Source organism: Gorilla gorilla, chromosome 1 (genome assembly GCF_029281585.2).
Source record: "Gorilla gorilla gorilla isolate KB3781 chromosome 1, NHGRI_mGorGor1-v2.1_pri, whole genome shotgun sequence".
Taxonomy (NCBI): domain Eukaryota; kingdom Metazoa; phylum Chordata; class Mammalia; order Primates; family Hominidae; genus Gorilla; species Gorilla gorilla.
This window is the reverse complement of record NC_073224.2, coordinates 140187207-140206874: the sequence shown is the minus strand read 5'-3', so window position 1 is coordinate 140206874 and position 19668 is coordinate 140187207. Positions and strand designations below refer to the sequence as shown.

At 38.2% G+C, this 19668-nt stretch overlaps 1 protein-coding gene across 3 annotated transcripts in view; it reads right to left on the bottom strand.

Annotated features, from left to right (window-relative positions):
• The window catches only part of FRRS1 (ferric chelate reductase 1), a 63822-nt gene that overhangs the window by 7173 nt on the left and 36981 nt on the right, over positions 1-19668 (bottom strand). For all 3 annotated transcript variants that reach the window (XR_010130332.1, XM_055352832.2, XM_031005595.3), the window contains 6 exons: positions 18523-18670; positions 8947-9060; positions 6808-6923; positions 4990-5076; positions 1261-1358; positions 947-1005 (listed from right to left, as the gene is read on the bottom strand). Coding sequence is in view for 2 of the 3 variants with exons in the window: in XM_055352832.2 (XP_055208807.1) it covers positions 947-1005; positions 1261-1358; positions 4990-5076; positions 6808-6923; positions 8947-9060; positions 18523-18670 (622 nt within the window). In the remaining variant the exon portion in view is untranslated. The remainder of the gene's footprint in view (positions 1-946; positions 1006-1260; positions 1359-4989; positions 5077-6807; positions 6924-8946; positions 9061-18522; positions 18671-19668) is intronic.

The window sequence follows — 19668 nt, the reverse complement described above, 5'->3', positions numbered from 1 at the left end:
GGGGGGCGGTTTAGGGCACATTGCATAATAATGCTGGAGTTTGGCCTTCTAGTGAACCCGTCGCCCAAGTGGTGAACATAGTACCCAAAGGGTAGTGTTTCAACTCTTTCCCCCATTCCTCCCTCTCCTCTTTTGGAGTCCCCAGGGTCTATTGTTTCTATCTTTATGTCCGTGTGTACTCATTGTTTAGCTCACATTTATAAGTGAGAACATGTGGTATGTGATTTTCTGTTTCTGCATTAATTCATGTAGGATAATCACTTCCAGCAGCATCCATGTTGCTACAAAAGACATGACTTCATTCTTTTTTATGGCTGCGTAATCTACCAATCCTTAAAAGAGATGCACCCACATTTTCCAGATTGTTTTAAGTCTGCAATATATGAAAGGAGAAAAGTATAGAAACCACAGTTGATTGGACTCCCCCTCTGACAAAGAATCCCATAGACTATAGCAGTGTTAAGGTAGAAGGTGCCCTACTTAGGTGTTTATTATACAAGGTATCAAAATATACTGCATAATTATTCCTGACTTTTGAAAACCACCCTGCCCTGGAAGATACAAGCCCCATGGAAAGGACCTGGAGATGGAAAGCTTGAACACAGCAACCCACCTCAACCCAATTCACAAATGACCCTCAATTTGAGCTACTCAAATGTTTGGCCATCAGCATAGCTTATTCTGCTGGCAAAGGCAAATACTAAAATAAGTCTTTAAATGAGAGTTTTAAAGTTATTGTAAAGACCTTAAACTTAAAACTGAAATAATGACTTAAATCATTACCTCTAGAAATTACTTTCTGGATTTCAACGTTTAAGGCTGATTTCTTCTCAACAACCAATTACTCCAATTACTAATGCATCTAAAAATCATTTAAGCCAAATTACAACTTGCAATATAAGCAGCTAGCAATTATATATGAATAAGTGGCATCACAATCTCTTACCTGCTATTATTCTAGCAGCTGTTCCCATACTCCAATGAGTCCAGTTAAACATTTGCCTTCTACCAAAATAAGAACCAGTCAGTATTCTTAAAAGCAATGGAACTATAATTAATTCCCAATAGAATAAAAAGCATGTAATTTCCCTTATTGTCTGGGAATTAGATATCTGAAATGCATTTTGAAGTATTTCAAAGTAACTATAATTTATCACTGAATTTTATAAAATGCAAAATTTTTCCATTTGAAAACAGATTAGTTTGCCAACTAATGATATCTACATTAAGAGAGCATTTATATAGAAAGGCTCTAAGTACCTTGGGTCATGTAAAGGTGGCCTGGAGACTGCCAGAAGAGGCTGAAGAACTGCCAAAGTCATCACTATACAGCCGAGGTATGGGTGGTAACCTGCATGCTAAACAAAGTTACATCATTTTAATGGCCTCAATCTCTCTCATCAATTTAAATCCTCAAGTTAAAAATAATACACACAGATGTATTCTTAGTATTTTTCCATGGCTTTAAAGATTCAATAATGATGATAATAATAATATGCAACATTCACTGAGTATACACGTTGTACCAGGCATACACTTTACACACACTAATTCTCACTACAATGTTTGACAACTGGTTATCAATATCCCAATTTTACAAATGGGGAAACTGAGGCTCAGAGATATCAAGAACTATGTCCAAGGTCATAGAGTATGTACATGGTTGTGGTGGAATCCATGTACAGAATGCTACCTTTCCCCATCAGGACGTTGTAGGTTAGTACAAAAGTAGTTGCAGTTTTTGCAGTTTTTTTCAAGTATTTCAATCCACAATTACTTTTGCACCAACCTAATAGATGGCCATCAACATCAGAACAGCCATCTGCAGCCCAGCTGGGACTAGTTAGTGTCCCCATGTCAAGCGCAGTCACCCCAATGTGTGGTAATAATTGGTTTAGCCCTCTATGTTTCCCTGAACTGTGGGTTCTATATGACTCCCTGTAACCCTGGAGCTTAACAGTCTTTGTCACTCAATAAATGTTTGTTGATTCAGTGAATAACCTATATAGTCACTGTATTAAAAGCTTATCACCTCAGTTCAGAATGAAGATCTAACCCAAGAAAAAGTATTGAGAGTATCACAATAGTTTCTGCTGCATTCCTCCCTTAGTGATGTCATGTGCCTGCTCAGAACAGCAGATATTTGGATTAGACCACTTTGTACAATGATTTTTCATTTAAACACTTAAGAGAAGGGCTAAGAAGATGCTCTAACCTGTGACACATTTGGATGGAGGGATACTACTGTCTGTTTTCAGTGATGCCCACGCTCGGTAGCACAGATTTCTATCTGTGACCTAGAAACAGGGACATAGTGGTTTCTGAGCCATGATAGGAAGTCCTTGTAAATAGGAACTAAAGGCTAACAAAAGAACAATATGAAAACATTCTCAAACCATGGACTCAGTTATGCATGGGTAAAATTATAACCATGACTTTAGAGATATAAAGGGTCTCTATCTAATAAAAAATTAAACAGCAGCAGCAACAAGATTCTTGCATGTGTTTAGAATGTGCTAGGAACTGTCCTAAGTACTTTCAGTTATTTTAACCCCAATGCTCACAGAAAGCCTATAAGATAGATACTATACCACCCCCATTTTACAGGTGAGTAAACTGAGGGTCATAGTTAAATAACTTGCTCAAGGTGCCCCAGGTAATAAGTCATGGTGCCAGGATTTGAATCCAAGGAATCCAGCTTTAGAATGGTGCTCTTAACCTTTGTTCTATCATATTCATAAATTGCAAAGGCTATAAACTAGACAATTACAAAATAAGTGTTACCTTTGTCCCAAATGTCTGAATAAAATAAAGTTCTCATGTCTCAATTCATATCACAAAATCTTCATAACTTCCTTAAAAAGATAGGTTGACTGACCCATAAACTACCTAAAAAGCAGGAGGGAGCTTTCCTAGTAATATCTGTGACCCAGGATTCATCAATCTTATCCCTGTAGCACCAGCCCAAGCTCTGAAATATGAAATTTTGATATCAAATTCTCATTGGCTATAAAACTGGAAAAGCATAATAAAAGCACAGGCTCTGAACTTAACGTATGTCACTTATTCTCAATAAGAGTTATTCATTCATTCACTAAATGTTTACTGAGTACCTGCTATATACTTAAATCTGTTCTGAACATACCAGTGGATATCCCAGCTCTGACTGAGCTGACATAGTAGTGTTGGAAGGGAGATCAAGAAAAAATATGACAAGTAAGTAAATTATATGAAATGGCATAAAGAGTGCTATGGGAAAAAATAGAGCAGGGCTGGGCTCTCTGAGAGGCTTCTATTTGAGCAAAAACTTGAGGAAGGTGAGGGAGTAATGGAAGCATGTGCCAGGCAGAAAGAAGAATCATGGCAAAGACCATAAAGCAGGAGCATGCCTGGCGTGTCTGCATACCAACCAGGAGGCTGGTATGGAAGGAGATGGACTAGATGGATAGGACGAGGAGGTCAGTTCAGAGAATAACTGGGAGGCAGTCACGAAGGTCCCTGGAAGAACTTTGACTTTTACTCTTAATAAAATTGAGAGACATTAGAGAAACTAGTTTGGGGTACAAGAATGGCATGGTCTGGTTTACTTTTTTTTTTTTTTTTTTTGAGGTGGAGTCTCATCCTGTCACCCAAGCTGGAGTGCAGTGGTGCGATCTCAGCTCACTGCAACCTCCGCCTCCCAGGTTCAAGTGATTCTCCTTCCTCAGCCTCCTGAGTAGCTGGGATGACAGGCGTGTGCTAACACGCCTGGCTAATTTTAGTGTTTTTGGTAGAGATGGGGTTTCACAATATCAGTCAGGCTGGTCTCGAACTCCTGACCTCGTGATCTGCCTGCTTGGCCTCCCAAAGTGCTGGGATTACAGGTGTGAGCCACCATGCCCGGCCTGGTTTACATTTTTAAAAAAAATACTGTCTTCTTTGTAGAAAATAGATTGTGCATGGGCAAGGGTTGAAGTAGAGAGACCAGTTAAGTGGCTACTGCAATGGCCAACCAAAAGATGATGGAGGCTCACACTCCTACAGTAGTATCTGATGACAGTGACAAGTGTTGGACTGTGGATATACTTTACAGGTAGAGCCAGTGGAACTTCCCAGTGGATTTGACATGGGATGTGCAAGAGAGCACAGTTAATGATAATTCCAAGGCTTTGATCTAACAATGGAATCCCAGTAGCTACCATGGAGGTGGCAGTGGGTAGAACAGGCCTGGGAGAAAAGATGATCAGGAGTCCCATTTTGGACATGTTAAGTCTAATGTCTTAGACATGCAAGTCAAGGTCCTGCATGCAATGTGAGCTAGATGTGTGAGTCTCAAGCCACAGGAGAAGTCTGGACCGGAGATAAAGATTTGGGAATAAGCATCAGTTTCTTCATTTGTGACATGGGATTATTATTAATACCTACTATATTTGAGATTTAAAAGATTTTTTAATAAAAATATATAGAGATGAGGCCTCACTATGTTGCCCAGGCTGGTCTCGAACTCCTGAGCTCAAGCAATCCTCCTGCCTCAGCCTCCCAAAGTGCTGGGATGACAAGTGTGAACCACCACACCCAGCCTGAGATTTAAATTAGATAACGCATATAAAGCACTTAGCACCGCTGGGTACCGAGTAGAAATCCAAATTATGTTAGCTTAGTGGTCATCACAGTACTAGTTAGAGAAAACCACTCACATTGTTCAAGTTCCTTAGATACCACACATTGAATTGTCACCACTCTATAGTGAGAAAAAATTCACTAAGGCTATAGCATGTATATAACTCATGATGCACCCTAAAAATACATTTCATTACTAAGTAATCTGTACTGACATCCTCACTATACCCCAACCTCCAACCATGTGAAAGAGCCATCCAATGATTCAAAAGGGAAAGAAAGAGGGATCGATGCTGAAATATCTTTTTACCCATCATTTGAAAATAAAACAGCAATCTGTTTTGACATAAAATGGATTTATAAAAAAAATCCTATTTAAGATATACTTACCCTACTCCAGCCTCCCCTGTATATAAACGGCATAACAAAAGCAATGCAGGTGAGGACAGTTGTGGTGAACATGAGCATCCGATGCACCTGCAAGGTAAAATGACAAATTGAGAAGACACTTATCCATGTAAAAAAGGTGGTGTTACAATGGGGAAAATGGGGAAAAGACTATGGGGTAAGATTCACTGAAGGCATGCATTCAACTGACATCTAATCACAGTTTGTAGCCAGGTTAAAAAAAAAAAAAACTTAGTATACAATTAAACTTTAAAGAAAACCCTAAGCTGCCATTCTCATCATTCAAAAGTGTTTGCCAAGACTTCACCTGCACAGAGCAGCAGGAATGGATATTTCACACACAGAGCATATTTACTTGCCAAGTCCTTCATTTCCTTCCAAAGATATTTATTAAGCTCCACCATCGAGCACAGTGCTATGACAGGTGCAATGAGATAGTAAGGAAACAAACAAACAAAAAATACTGTCTCCTGAGGAGCTTCAGACATAATTGAGTCAATACAAGAAAAATATGTGAACTATATAATTCATGATACAAATTAGGAGAATAAGTGTGAAAATAGCCACTGTTTATTGATTATGCCAGGATAACTGGTGCAGACCAAAACTATCTTGGGGAAAGTAGGAGGCACCCTGTGTATGTGTGTGTGTATGGATGGATGGCTGGATGGATAGATGGGTGGATGGATGGATGGATGGAGATAGAGACAGAGATAAAACTATGACGTATATACACACATCATCAGCATCATAAATTTAAAGGCAGTGGAGGATTTGAGTTGATAAAGAGAATACACAGAGTCTTCGAGCTGGGAATATCCACATGAGCAGATGAGAGAGAGAGAGCACAAGAGCAAAGTCACGCAAGTGCAAGCAAGAAAGTAGTCACCTGGCAGCAAACCACAGGCAGAGAAAGAAAGGAGCAAGGTGAGCCAGGTAGCAGTACCGAGAACAAATCAGACTGGCCCTCCCAGACAATAGTGAGAAATGAGGCTCGATAAGGTAAACCTTACAATCTACAAATTTATATGAATATTAAGTGTCAAGGATACCCTCTTACAAAGTCAAAACTGTTCGAACAAGCAATATTTTTTTCTACAGGCATGTACATTCTAAGTCAACATGAATTCAGTGATTTTCCACTACATATGTAAATATCTATACTCCATGACCCATGAAAGATAAGGTTTGTTTTGCTTTGTTTTGAAGGATACTCATTGGCTCTTGCTATGTTCCTTTTAGTAGACTGCCTCCCCATCTCAAGGGAAGGAAGAGCATGAAAAAGAACACGTTCAGTTTCTCTTTCCACCCATACAGGAGACAGATGATCCCAATTGATGAGTTAATCTAACATTCAATGGCCCACAACCAGAGGAGTGACCCTTGCTTTGAAACACAGTAAGCCCCCCACTATTTCTTTCTTCAGCTCCTCTGCATTCCTTGGCCTGACCTTACTCAGTACAGTGCAGTGGGTAAATGCTCTTCCCACATCTCCCTCTACAAACAGAGGTATAAGTAAAGGTCATTTGGGTCCCAAAGTCTATATTACAAAGGGACTCACATGGCCCTGACACATTCTCCAGTCCAGCCTGACTATTCCTAAAACTGTCTGTATTCTTATCTCTATCAAGCACATTGTGTCCACTCTCAATTGATCAGGAAATCAAAGGGAAAAAGGAGGATCCCAAACCTACAACTGCAACCACAAAACGCATACACATATACACATACTTCATATGTTTTCATGTTGCAATGTTCAAATACTATGAATATTGCATTGAACTTTTTTCCCTCACCTACCTGAAACCAAGCTGCTTCACCAAGGAAGAAAGCTTTTGACCAAACTGGCTTGAAGAACCGGGCAACCAGTACACCTATGCTAACAGTAGTCATCCATGCCACAAACATTAAGGCACCTACAAGTGAGATAAATGCAATAGTAGACAATCACAAACGAATCAAGCCATCGCTTAAATGACCAAGCCAAATGCTCAGAAAATATAAACAGCCAGCAAAATACATTCAGCTGACATAAGTACAACCTAAAAAGATGCTATACATTATAGTTTTACTACCATTACTCTTTCGAACAGCAAACACTTCTACAGCTCCTATTACGTGCCAGGCATTCTAAATGCTTTACATATACTAATTTAGTTGATCTTTACAACAATCCTATGATTATGAATAGCAAAACTATTATTCCAGTTTTGCTGAATGGTGAAACAAAGCCATAGAGAATTAAGTAGCTCTTCTGAGGTTACAAAGTTGGAATACAAACCCTATCTGGTTTCAGCAACTGTGCTCTTAACCACTATAGTAATAACTGCCTGTGTGTAATTATTTCAAAATCTTCTCACATCTCACTCCAAAAGGCAGTGAAAAACAATTAGGCACATTATTTCTGAATCCAATTACTACCAAACTGGAGCTACAACATGAGTAGAAGTAAATCAACAACAATAAAGTTACTTTCAAGCTTAACTGTGATGGCATTTATCGAAAACTTTACTATAATGGATAACTCTGGAAAATATAAAGGGAATATCCCAAATAAGGAAAGTTTCCCCCAAAACACTAAGAGTTTACCGTAGTTTAGTATACACTACACTACTCCCATACTTTTAAATCCCATCTTTTTAACAATAAGCCAGGCTAGTTTTCAAATGAAATCAACTTTCATCTGTAGAACCAGAGTATATTAAGAGTCTTGGGTGTTTTGTTTTTTGTTTTTTGGGGGATGGAGTCTCAGTCTGTTGCCCAGGCTGGAGTGCAGTGGTGTGATCTCAGCTCTCTGCAACCTCCACCTTCTGGGTTCAAGAAATTCTCCTGCCTCAGCCTCCCAAGTAGCTGGGACTACAGGCGTACACCGCCATGGCTGGCTAATTTCTGCATTTTTAGTAGAGACAGGGTTTCGCCATGTTGGCCAGGCTGGTCTCGAACTCCTGACCTCAAGTGATCCGCCCACCAGACCCTCCCACAGTGCTGGGATTACAGGCATGAGCCACCGCGCACGGCCTAGAGCCTTGTTTTTAGGCTACTGTTCTTCCAACTTCATTCTATTCCTCATTTAGGTATTATATATGATGCCTAAGTACAGCACTACGTACTTTGTATGCTCTCAAATACTTGTACATTGATCAATGCAACAATAAAATTGTACCTTTGAAACCAAACTACTGTTATAATTAATCAAAATCACAGGCCACTCTTTTATTTGCATTTATTTTAATAAATGGTAAAAATTAAGGTCTCATAAAAGTTAAATTAACCCAGTAACACTTGACCCTGGCTGCAGTTAGAAACAACTAGGATAGTTTTTCAAAATTATAGATGTCTTAAAAGCTCCACTGGTGATTTTAGTTTATAGCCAAGGTTAAAACCACTGAATTAGCCCTAGTCTCCATTTTTAATGAAAATTAGCAAACATTAAGATAGATGATGCTTACCAACAGCTGTGTCAAAAAAAAAAAAAAAAAAAAAAAAGATGCTGCTGCCTGCAAGTGTTAGTGTTTAAACATAAAAGATTTATAGGCTAGGCGCGGTGACTCACGCCTGTAATCCCAGCACTTTGGAGGCCTAGGCGGGCAGATCACGAGGTCAGGAAATCGAGACCATCCTGGCCAACATGGTGAAACCCTGTGTCTACTAAAAGTACACAAATTAGCTAGGCGTCGTGGCAGGCGCCTGTAGTCCCAGCTACTCGGGAGGCTAAGGCAGGAGAATGGTGTGAACCCGGGAGGTGGAGCTTGCAGTGAGCTGAGATCGTGCCACTGCACTCCAGCCTGGTGACAGAGCGAGACTCCATCTCAAAAAAAAAAAAAAAAAAAAAATGCTTTATAAAAATTAGCTACATTATATCCACAGCCATTCCTAATCCAGCCAGCACTGAGTCAGCAGGTAAGTTGATTCCACAAAGTACTTACACATGTAACCTACCATGAACCTTCAGAAGGAGTACAGAATGGGATCCTCCTATGTTCTTTGGAGAGTCTGTCACATCATATTTTTCATAGGTAATCAAAGGTTGCTGAGAGTGCTTGTAAATTCGACCTGCAAATTAAAAACAAAATTAAACATGACAAAGAATAATTAATTCCTCAAATAAAAAAGGAATTGAGATACGGGCAGGGCATGGCAACAAAATTTCTTAAGGTAATAAAAAATAATTAAATATCAACAGAGATGTCATTCATATGCAAAAGCAACATAAAGATATATGCAAGGGCACAGACTTCCTGAAAAAAGTTAAAGAATGTAGCCAACCAAGAGATGAATTAAAATGAGAACTAGGAATGGAGAATGTATAGTAAAAGAACTGGTGGTATAAAGAGACAAGTTAAATAATAAATTAAAATAAATGCTGTTAATATGGTCACAAATCACTGAAAATGTTAAAAAAAATATTGAAAGAGAATACATATTTTTTAAAAATCTACAAGCCATTGGCCACCACCTGCATATAAAATCCTAGAATAAACTAACTGAAATTGGGCTGGGGGAAAGAGGATGGTTGGAAGACAAAGAAAAGCATTTTATGATACATTATTTCACACATGGTCAATTTGAACTGACAAACCAAAATTCCAAATAGTAGTGACATAAGCAAATTAAGGATAAATTATTTTATTATTACCATTTATTGTGTACAAAATTAAATCAGTGAATGTATAGAATTATTCCAAATGTGTGTGGATCTGTGTGTGTTCTTTCTAGGAATCTATCTTACCAAAGACATATGTACAGGAATGTTTATAGCAATGTTTTCTATGCTGGCAAAAAATAAAAAAGCAAACAAACTAAATATCCATCATTAGAGGAATGAGTAAATAAATTCTGGAACATACATATTTTTAGAATACTGTGCTGCATCAAAAATGAGACATTTAATATAACAAATATATATATATGAACCTTTGTCTAAAACAAATGATAAATATTAGACCTCAAACTACATCTCAATAATTTCCAAAAGGAAATAAAAGGATACAGGTTGTATTATCTGCCCAAAATGCAACAAAACTAAAAATTAACATTGAAAAGCTAGGGGGAAAATTGTCCACCTAGATATTTATAAAACTACTCTTTTTAATAACCTTTGGATTAAATAAGAAATTAAAACTAAAATCACATGTCTTCATCAAGATGTATAACAATAAAGATACTTCATAACAAAACGTGTGATGCAATCAAGGTACTATTCAAAAAAAGTTTTTATCATCTTAAAAGAATTTCCTAACACACACACACACACAGAAATCATTTCATTCAAGGTGCATTCAAAGTAACAAAATATAATCTGGGAAACCAGAAAAAAAAGATCGATTAAAAATAAAGGTAGAACTTAAGCTAGTAACCCTAAAAATCAGAAAAGTCAATCCTCTAAAAGGATAATTAAAATCCATTGAGTTTTTGGCAACTCTGATCACACAATGAAAGGAAACATCAAAATGTTAGAAATTTAAAGGATGGCTGGGTGTGGTGGCTCACGCCTGTAATTCCAGCACTTTGGGAGGCTGAGGTGGGTGGATCACGAGGTCAAGAGTTCGAGACCAGCCTGGCCAAGATGGTGAAACCCTGTCTCTGCTAAAACTACAAAAATTAGCCGGGTGCGCTGGTGGGCACCTGTAATCCCAGCTACTCAGGAGGCTGAGGCAGGAGACTCACTTGAACACTTGAACCCAGGAGGCAGAGGTTGCAGTGAGCGGAGATCCCACCACTGCACTCTAGACTGCGAGATAGAGCAAGACTCCGTCTCAATTAAAAAAAAAAAAAAAAAGGAAATTTAAAGGGTGACATAGCTGCTAATATAGAAGACCATTTTATATAAAAACACTGTATACAACTTTAAATCAGCCCCCAAAAATCTCAAAATCTAAACAAAATAGGTGAATTTGGGGGGAGAAATATAGAATTACAAAAATTGACCAAAGTAGTAGTAACCATGGAGAGTAACAACAATAGAAACTCTTTTTTTTTTTTTTTTTTTTTTTGAGATGGAGTCTCACTCTGTCGCCCAGGCTGGAGTGCCGTGGCACAATCTTGGCTCACTGCAACCTCTGCCGCCCAGGTTCAAGCCATTCTCCTGCCTCAGACTCCCGAGTAGCTGGGATTACAGGAGCCTGCCACTGCACCAGGCTAATTTTTGTATTTTTAGTAGAGATGGGGTTTCGCCATCTTGGCCAGGCTGGTCTTGAACTCCTGACCTCATGATCCACCTGCCTCGGCCTCCCAAAGTGCTGGGATAACAGGCGTGAGCCACCATGCCTGGTCGAAAAATTCTTTTTAATTAGTCAAATATTTCCATCCAACATCCAGACCGTTATATGGGTGAGTTCTACCATACCATTAAAATTTTTCCTTAATTTGTTTATTTATTTTATTTTATTATTATTATTATTTTTGAGACAGGGTCTCACTCTGTTGTCCAGGCTGGAGTGCAGTGGTGTAATCACAACTCATTGCAGCCTTGACCTCCCAGGCTCCAGAGATCCCCCCACCTCAGCCTCCCAAGTAGCTGGGACCACAGACACACACCACCACGCCCAGCTAATTTGTGTATTTTTTGTGGAGATGGGTTTCATCATGTTGCCCAGGCTGGTCTCAAACTCCTGGGCTCGAGTGATCTGCCCGTCTCGGTCTCTCAAAGTGCTTGGATTACAGCATAAGCCACTGTGCCTCGCCTGTTAAAAATTCTTTTTTATTTAAACTCTTCTAGAGTTTACTCTATGAGTTTAGTATAACCCTGAAATCAAAACTACGCATGTGTACATTCACACAAGCACCCCACACATTCGCACACATTCACAACATAAACAAAAATCACTTATGAATATAGATGTAAAAAGCTTAAAGAAAATATTAGTAAATCAAATCAGTTATATATTAAGAGAATAATAAAACATGACCAAGTAAGGTTTATTCCAGGAATGTGAGGATCATTCACTGTCCAGAAATCTATTAAAGTAATGATAAAATATCATCTCAATCACTGCCCAAAAGACATTTGATGAAATTCAGCACACATTCATATGAATTCTTATTAAAGTTAGAAACAAAAGAATATTTCCTCAACACCATAAAGGATATCCACAAGAAAAATACAACAAACAAGACATTTAACACTGAATATCGGACGCATTTTCATCAAAATAAAAAATAACCACAAAAATTCTTGCCACCTCATTTACCATTCTACATTATTCAGCAAGAACTAAACAATGCTATGAGACAAGAAAGAAAATGAGGGCTATTAACCTGTCATTATTTGCACAGGATATGACATTTATATAGAAAAATCCAAGATAATCAACTGGAAATTAGGAGGCTTAAAATTTAAATAAATATTCAATAATGAATAACTTTCCTATATGACAATATATTTAGAAAACGTATGAAAAACAATTCCATTCACAATAATTTGCTTTAGACAACTATAAAATACATAGGAACAAAGTAACCAAATATATATATTATATATATATATATTATATATATATATATATAAGCCCTATATGAAGATATGTAGAAAACCATAAAATTTCATTGAAAGACACATATGCAGGATTGGAATAAATGGAATATCCCAATGTGTTCCTGCATAGACAGACTCACTATTGCACAGAGTTATTATTCTCTAACTTGCTCTAAAATTGCATTACAATTTCAATCACAACCCCAACAGGATTTTTAATAGAACTTGACAAATCAGCTTGAGCCGGGGAGTTGGAGAACAGCCTGGGCAACATGACGAGACCCCATCTCTACAAAAAATACAACAAATTAGCTGAGAATGGTGGCACATGGCTGTAGTCCCAGCTACTAGGGAGGCAGAGGTGGGAGGATGGCTTGAGCCCGGGAGGTCGAGCTTCAGTGAGCAGTGATTGCCCCACTGCACTCCAGCCTGGGCAACAGAGTGAGACCCTATCTCAAAAAAAAGAAGAATTTGACAAATTATGTCTGAAGTTTATCTAGAAGAACAGATACATATGAAGAAGCAAAAATTCTTGAAAAAGAAGGCCAGAAGGGGAATCATGTTTTATCAAAACTCACACACCTATTATAAAGCAATAGCAATTCTAACTAATGCAGGAATAGACAAATATATCAATAGAGGAACAGATACACTAGAAATAATTCAATTTATTGATAGATTTTTAGTATATGATAAAGAGGCTTTTAAAGCAGTGAGAAAACATGGACTATTCAAAAAAATGGTGTTAGGACACCTGGTTACTCATCCAGTGAATACTATTTTACCATGGCTTGTTATAAAGCAGAAAATGAGAAAGAAGAGTTTTATGTAATGAATGCCTACAGAAGAGAATGTCAAGAAGAAAAAGACAGTAACTGTCAGGAGCTACAAAAGTGTCAAAAAGAAAATGATCAAGAAAACTATCAAACATGACAAGAAAGGCACTGGGGAAGCAAAAATCTTGCATTCATTGAGTGGTAGTGATGAAAAAGAGACTCCAAGCCCAACAAGCCTGAGAGACAAGTTGGAAGAAAATGTGTTTAAACTCTGAATCACTATAGAGCCATGAACTAAGTATGAACTTAACCTTCATGAAAGCAGAAGTCCATTATGATTTCAGAGTTCCATTGTGTGGCTCCATTATAATTTTGCAGTCTTGCTCAAAGGGAGTTCATGCTTAGTGCAAGAACCAGCAGTAATAGGTTACCTACAGTATTCCTAAATTCTTTAAATAACAGGTCATGTGACAGCTGTGTCTCTACTTCATTAATTATTAAAATTGGTAGATTTCCTCATTGTGAATTACTTAATTACCCAAGTGATTTCTATCTTTCAGTTTAAACACTCAGTATTTCACATGACTGCTTATCCCAAGACAGGACAATGTCAGCAACATGAAGAAAATAGCAGTTAGAAAAAGGTTTTAAATGGATAGATTGTTAGGAGACTTTATTGAAATTGGATACATTTTACATTTATATGGGTTACAGAGATTATATGATAGCTTTGAAAATTGGCTTAAACCTTACAAAGTCTTACTGCTTTTAAGCAAATTTCAATTTATAAATGGTCCACATACATAAAGCTAAGTAATAGAAGAGGCAATGATTTATGTGATAACTGTCCTTTGTTCCCCAGTACAAAAAGACTGGAAAATTCATTCCCAGGAATAGCAATCTCCAGGTTTGTTTATTGGAGTGTTTTGTTTTGTGTGCTTTGCACTGTACCAGTTAAAAAAAAAAAATTAGCTTGTGCTGCAAATATATGTATATTTTTGTTAATAAACAGATTCATGTTTATTGGATTATATTGTATTAATATCTATTACACCTAATACATATTGTATTAATATATATTATATCTAATACATATTAAGATATTAATATGTATTAATATCTTATGTACACCAGCAGTCCCCAACCTTTTTGGCACCAGGGACCAGTTCCATGGAACACAATTTTTCCATGGAAGAAGGGCAGCGATGGTTTTGGGATGAAACTTCTCCACCTTAGATCAAAATGCATTAGATTCTCATAAGGAGCACACAACCTAGATCCTTCACATGCGCAGTTGACAATGGGGTTCGTGCTCCTATGAGAACCTAATGCTACCGCTGATCTGACAGGACAGTAACGCTCACTCACCCACTGCTCACCTCCTGCTGTGCGGCCCAGTTCCTAACAGGTCACAGACCAGTACCAGTCCATGGCCCGTCGGTTGGGGATCCCTGATGTACACTATAAAATATATTAAAATATTTAAAATTTTAATGACATAAAAGTAAATCTAAACAAAGTTCTAGTATTGTTCCCTGTATCCCCTCGACCGTCTTGCAATGTGCATAGCTTACTTGGGAAAACCCTATCCTAGAGCAGTAAGTTATCAAACTACAGCACACATAAAACCACCTGGGATGCCTATAAATGCAGATTCCATGCATCAACAAAAGAGACTCAGTGGGTCTGAGATGGAGTTCAGGAATCTGCATTGCTAGCAGTCACTCCAGGTGGTTCCGAAGCACATTAAGCGGGACACTTGGAGAAACACCACAGAGGAGCCAAGACAGAGATTTTCCCTCCCATACCATCAGCACAGCAACATCAGCCGGCAAGAGAGGGGGAACAATTCTCTATTTTCACATGGATCATCCATCAACTAGGTGTTTCTGAGGGAGTGTTAGAACTATCATTTAAAAGAAAACATGTTCTGATTTCTACATTGCTAACCTACGAAGAAACATTTCACCTGCTGTATACCCACACATTTAAAATTTATTATACAACAGAATTTCTCCATTTAAATGAAATAGTTTTCCTCTAAAGTATAATTTTAAGTATAAAACTTTAAAAAGTATAAACCATTAAATCCCCTAGCAATTTAAGAAATCCATTTGAATCAATAATCATTTATGAAGTATCTATAACATGTTGGGCACTGATATAGTTTGGGTCTGTGCTCCCACCCAAATCTCACTTTGAATTGTAATCTCCATGTGTTGGAGGAAGAGCCTGGTGGGAGGTGATTGAATCATGGGGGAACACCTCCCCCTTGCTGTTCTCATGATAGTGAATGAGTTCTAAGGAGATCTCGTTGTTTAAAAACGTGTGGCACTTCCACCTTCACTCTCTCTCTCTCCTGTCACCACGTAAGATGTGGCTACTTCCCCTTTGCCTTCTGCCATGATTGTAAGTTTCCTGAGGCCTCCTGAGCCATGCTTCCTGTATAGGCTGTGGAACTGTGAATCAATTAAATCTATTTTCTTCATAAATTACCCAGTCTCAGGTAGTTCTTTTTTTTTTTTTTTTTTTTTTTTTTTTTTTTTTTTAAATTTTTTTTTTTATTATACTTTAAGTTTTAGGGTACATGTGCACATTGTGCAGGTTAGTTACATATGTATACATGTGCCATTCTGGTGTGCTGCACCCACTAACTCGTCATCTAGCATTAGGTATATCTCCCAATGCTATCCCTCCCCCCTCCCCCCACCCCACAACAGTCCCCAGAGTGTGATATTCCCCTTCCTGTGTCCATGTGATCTCATTGTTCAATTCCCACCTATGAGTGAGAATATGCGGTGTTTGGTTTTTTGTTCTTGTGATAGTTTACTGAGAATGATGGTTTCCAGTTTCATCCATGTCCCTACAAAGGACATGAACTCATCATTTTTTATGGCTGCATAGTATTCCATGGTGTATATGTGCCACATTTTCTTAATCCAGTCTATCATTGTTGGACATTTGGGTTGGTTCCAAGTCTTTGCTATTGTGAATAATGCCGCAATAAACATACGTGTGCATGTGTCTTTATAGCAGCATGATTTATAGTCCTTTGGGTATATACCCAGTAATGGGATGGCTGGGTCAAATGGTATTTCTAGTTCTAGATCAGGTAGTTCTTTATAGCAGTGTGAGAACAGACTAACACAGACACCAAAAGAAGCAGTCTGATATTATAGAAAGGATACAACTTTTGTAATTGGAAGCAACCTGGGTTTAATTCCTGGCTCTGCTACTTGTTTGATTTTGAACAAGCTGCTTGACCCTACTAGGTCCCAGTTTCCTTATCTCTAAAAAAAGCAACAAAATACCTACATGCAAAGCCTCTGTGAGAAATAAATGAGATACATGTAATATGCAACAAGTGATAGCTGCAATCATAACAACACAATGATCTGCACTTTAGTAGTAGCTGTTTAAAAACACAAATACTTGACCTTTTCCTCATTAAAAATTAATTCCCTACATTTCCCATGTTCCTTTTCTTTTTGAGACAGGGTCTCCCTTAGTTGCCCAGGCTGGAATGCAGTGGTGCAATCATAGCTCACTGCAGCCTCAACCTCCTGGGCTCGGGCAATCCTTCCACCTCAGCCTCCCGAGTAGCTAGGACCACAGGTGCACACTACCACACCCAGCTAATTTCTATTTTTTTGTTGTTGTTGTTGTTTTTGAATAGAGACCTGGTTTTGCCAAGGCTGGTCTGGAACTCCTGGGCTCGAGCAATCCACCTGTCTCGATCTTTCAAAGTGCTGGGATTATAGGCGTGAGCCACTGCACCCAGTCCATTTCCCATGTTCTAAAGTACTGAATACACAGGCTCTAAAGGCCAAATTCCAACTGCACCGTTTACTTGTCTGGGCAAATTACTTCACCTTTCTAAGTCTGAATTTCCTCCTAGATAAAAGGGATAATAATAGTACACCTCTAGCTTGTATTTTATGAAGATAAAAATGAAGAATCTATCTAAAATGCTTAGCCACTGACTGACACTCAATAAGCACTGAGTAATTTTTACTCATAATTATCAAGCCATATTAAGAAATTATTACTCATATTAAGAAATTTTTACTCATTATTATCAAGCCATATTAAGAAATTATTTTCAAGCCATATTTGCTGTTGCTGGTGCAAACAAGAGCAAATGATTTGACTAAGATAACTACATGTATCACCTATATCTAAATCTAAAAATGTTCCTTTAGCATTCTTCCTTCAGCAAAAAAAATAAATTAATAAAAAGAAGCAAGTTAATTAATTTAAATGTTCCTAAATTTTAACATTGAGCAGATATTTTATTCTGCTTCAAAACTTTTTGGGAGTCTGCTTTACCAAGAGTAGAAAATCTAAAACACATGATAGAACTGTAGGCTTTTCACAATTTGCCTGTATCACATTTCCTGCTCTTCCTTTCTTTTACCCCATCTCTGTCTCTCCACTCTAGACATCTACCTTCTCACCATTTTCAAACTGGGCTATATTCTCAAAGTTTTGGAGCAATGTTATCTCCTAAGAGATGAGTCATTAAATGCTACATTGGCATTTCCTGCAGTTCCTCAAAAATCATTAGCCAAGACCTGAAACAAAATCGAATTATTCCTATTAATATGTGTTGCAATATCCACCAGTGTAGTCTTCTTGAGAATAAAGATTCAGACTCATAAAACTATGTTAGGCTGTACTTGGCATCAGAGTCACATAGAAAGATGTCAGACAGGAAACATACCACACCAGCAAGGCAGTGTGAGGCATTCTCCCCTCAATGGGAGGTCTTACAGCAGCTTACTCAGCTGTCCAGGAGCTATTCTCTTTTTTCCCTCCCCGCCTCCCTAGAGAAAGCTCAGGTCTAAGGAGATGAGATTCATATTGGGCAAGTTTCTCCACAGGAGCCAATATCTCTTGCAACAACCTCAAAGGCACCGCTTCTAGGTCCCCTGCAATGTTAATCTACTATCACTACACTCAGGGAAGCCCAAATACATGGCTTCTTATTAGGTATTTATAGTTCTTCTGGTCACATGCATTTTACTAATCAGAAGCCATTTTTATCTTGAGCATTGTTGCCTTATAACACAATGGACACTCTACCTCTATCTAGTTTCCAGCAAAATTTTTCTACCTTTATCCAGTTTCTGGCAAAATTTGACATTTATAGGAAAGCGTGTGCCTTAAAAATGGGCAATTACAGTAGTTTTTCCAAAAATGGGGGAAAGAGAGGGAAGAAGAGAGAAAAAGACACTTGAAAAGACAGCTTAACAATATACTTACCATCATTAGCTGCACCATCTGCTAGAAATATGTAATAGCTTGTGTTTAGATCAAATCTATTCTTAACTCCAGGAAGGGTAATGTTTCTTCTGAAAGAACACTGCATAACACCGTCCGCCAACCTCCAAGCCATATCCTCAAGGGTATCCTACAAACACACACAATGGGTCTTCTCAGCACTTTCCAAAGATTTTCTAAAAATAAGATATGATCAAAATCCTGCCCTGTTCAGTTTCCTTTCTCTAAGATCGTATGTGCATGTTTTGTCTGCAGAGTCATTGTTTTTCCACTTCCTCTTTGAAGAGAACAAGAAACATTTTCTCCCAGTTTATTTGTCTTTATCCCACTTGGCAAAAAGAAAAAATATTATTTTTACTTTGAGCCAGAACCCCACAATTCCTCTAGCTAGGTTAGAAATTTTAACAGATGTACTAACTCCATCTGGCCACTAGTATACAATCAAAAACATTGAAATAAACAATTAACAAGTACTACCCTAGTGGCCAAAATGCAATATGCAACTGGGGAGAAGTTCCAAGCCAGCCTTGGGAGTCAATCCCATGGGAAGGCTGTGCACAGTTGTGTGATTAAGTAATAGCTACTGCTCAGTCAGAGCTCATTTGCTATGTCATTAAGTGATAGCTACTGTTCTTTCAGAGCTCATTTGCTTGTCAACTGTCCTGCAAAAAAGACACTTCTCTACCAGAAATAGCCCACCTTTGACACACATGCCAACAAAGGGCACTTAAGACAACTGTCCAAGGCATCTCCAGCCTTCATCAAATGTGCTCCTCTTTCTCACTAGTCAAGAAATTTTGTCACTAATGTCATCCTCTGTCTTAGAAACCCGTCTGTAAGCTTTTGAAAGGAAGCTGATGCCCTGACCATCTTAATAAACCATAAAGTACTTTTTTGTAAGATACAACCAAAAGGATGTAAGTGACACAAGCAAGAATTCATCTTTTCCTACAAGAGAAACTTCTGAAGTGTAGAAAAGTTTCTCAGAAATCATTATGAGAGGAGCCCTGCTGGCAGGCCCCTGCTCAGGCTAGGTAGAACTGTGGGGGTTGGAGGCAATCTAGCAGCACAGCCATGCCAGTGATAGCCACACAGCCGGAAAGCGGGTCTCCAGGTGGAGGTTCCCAG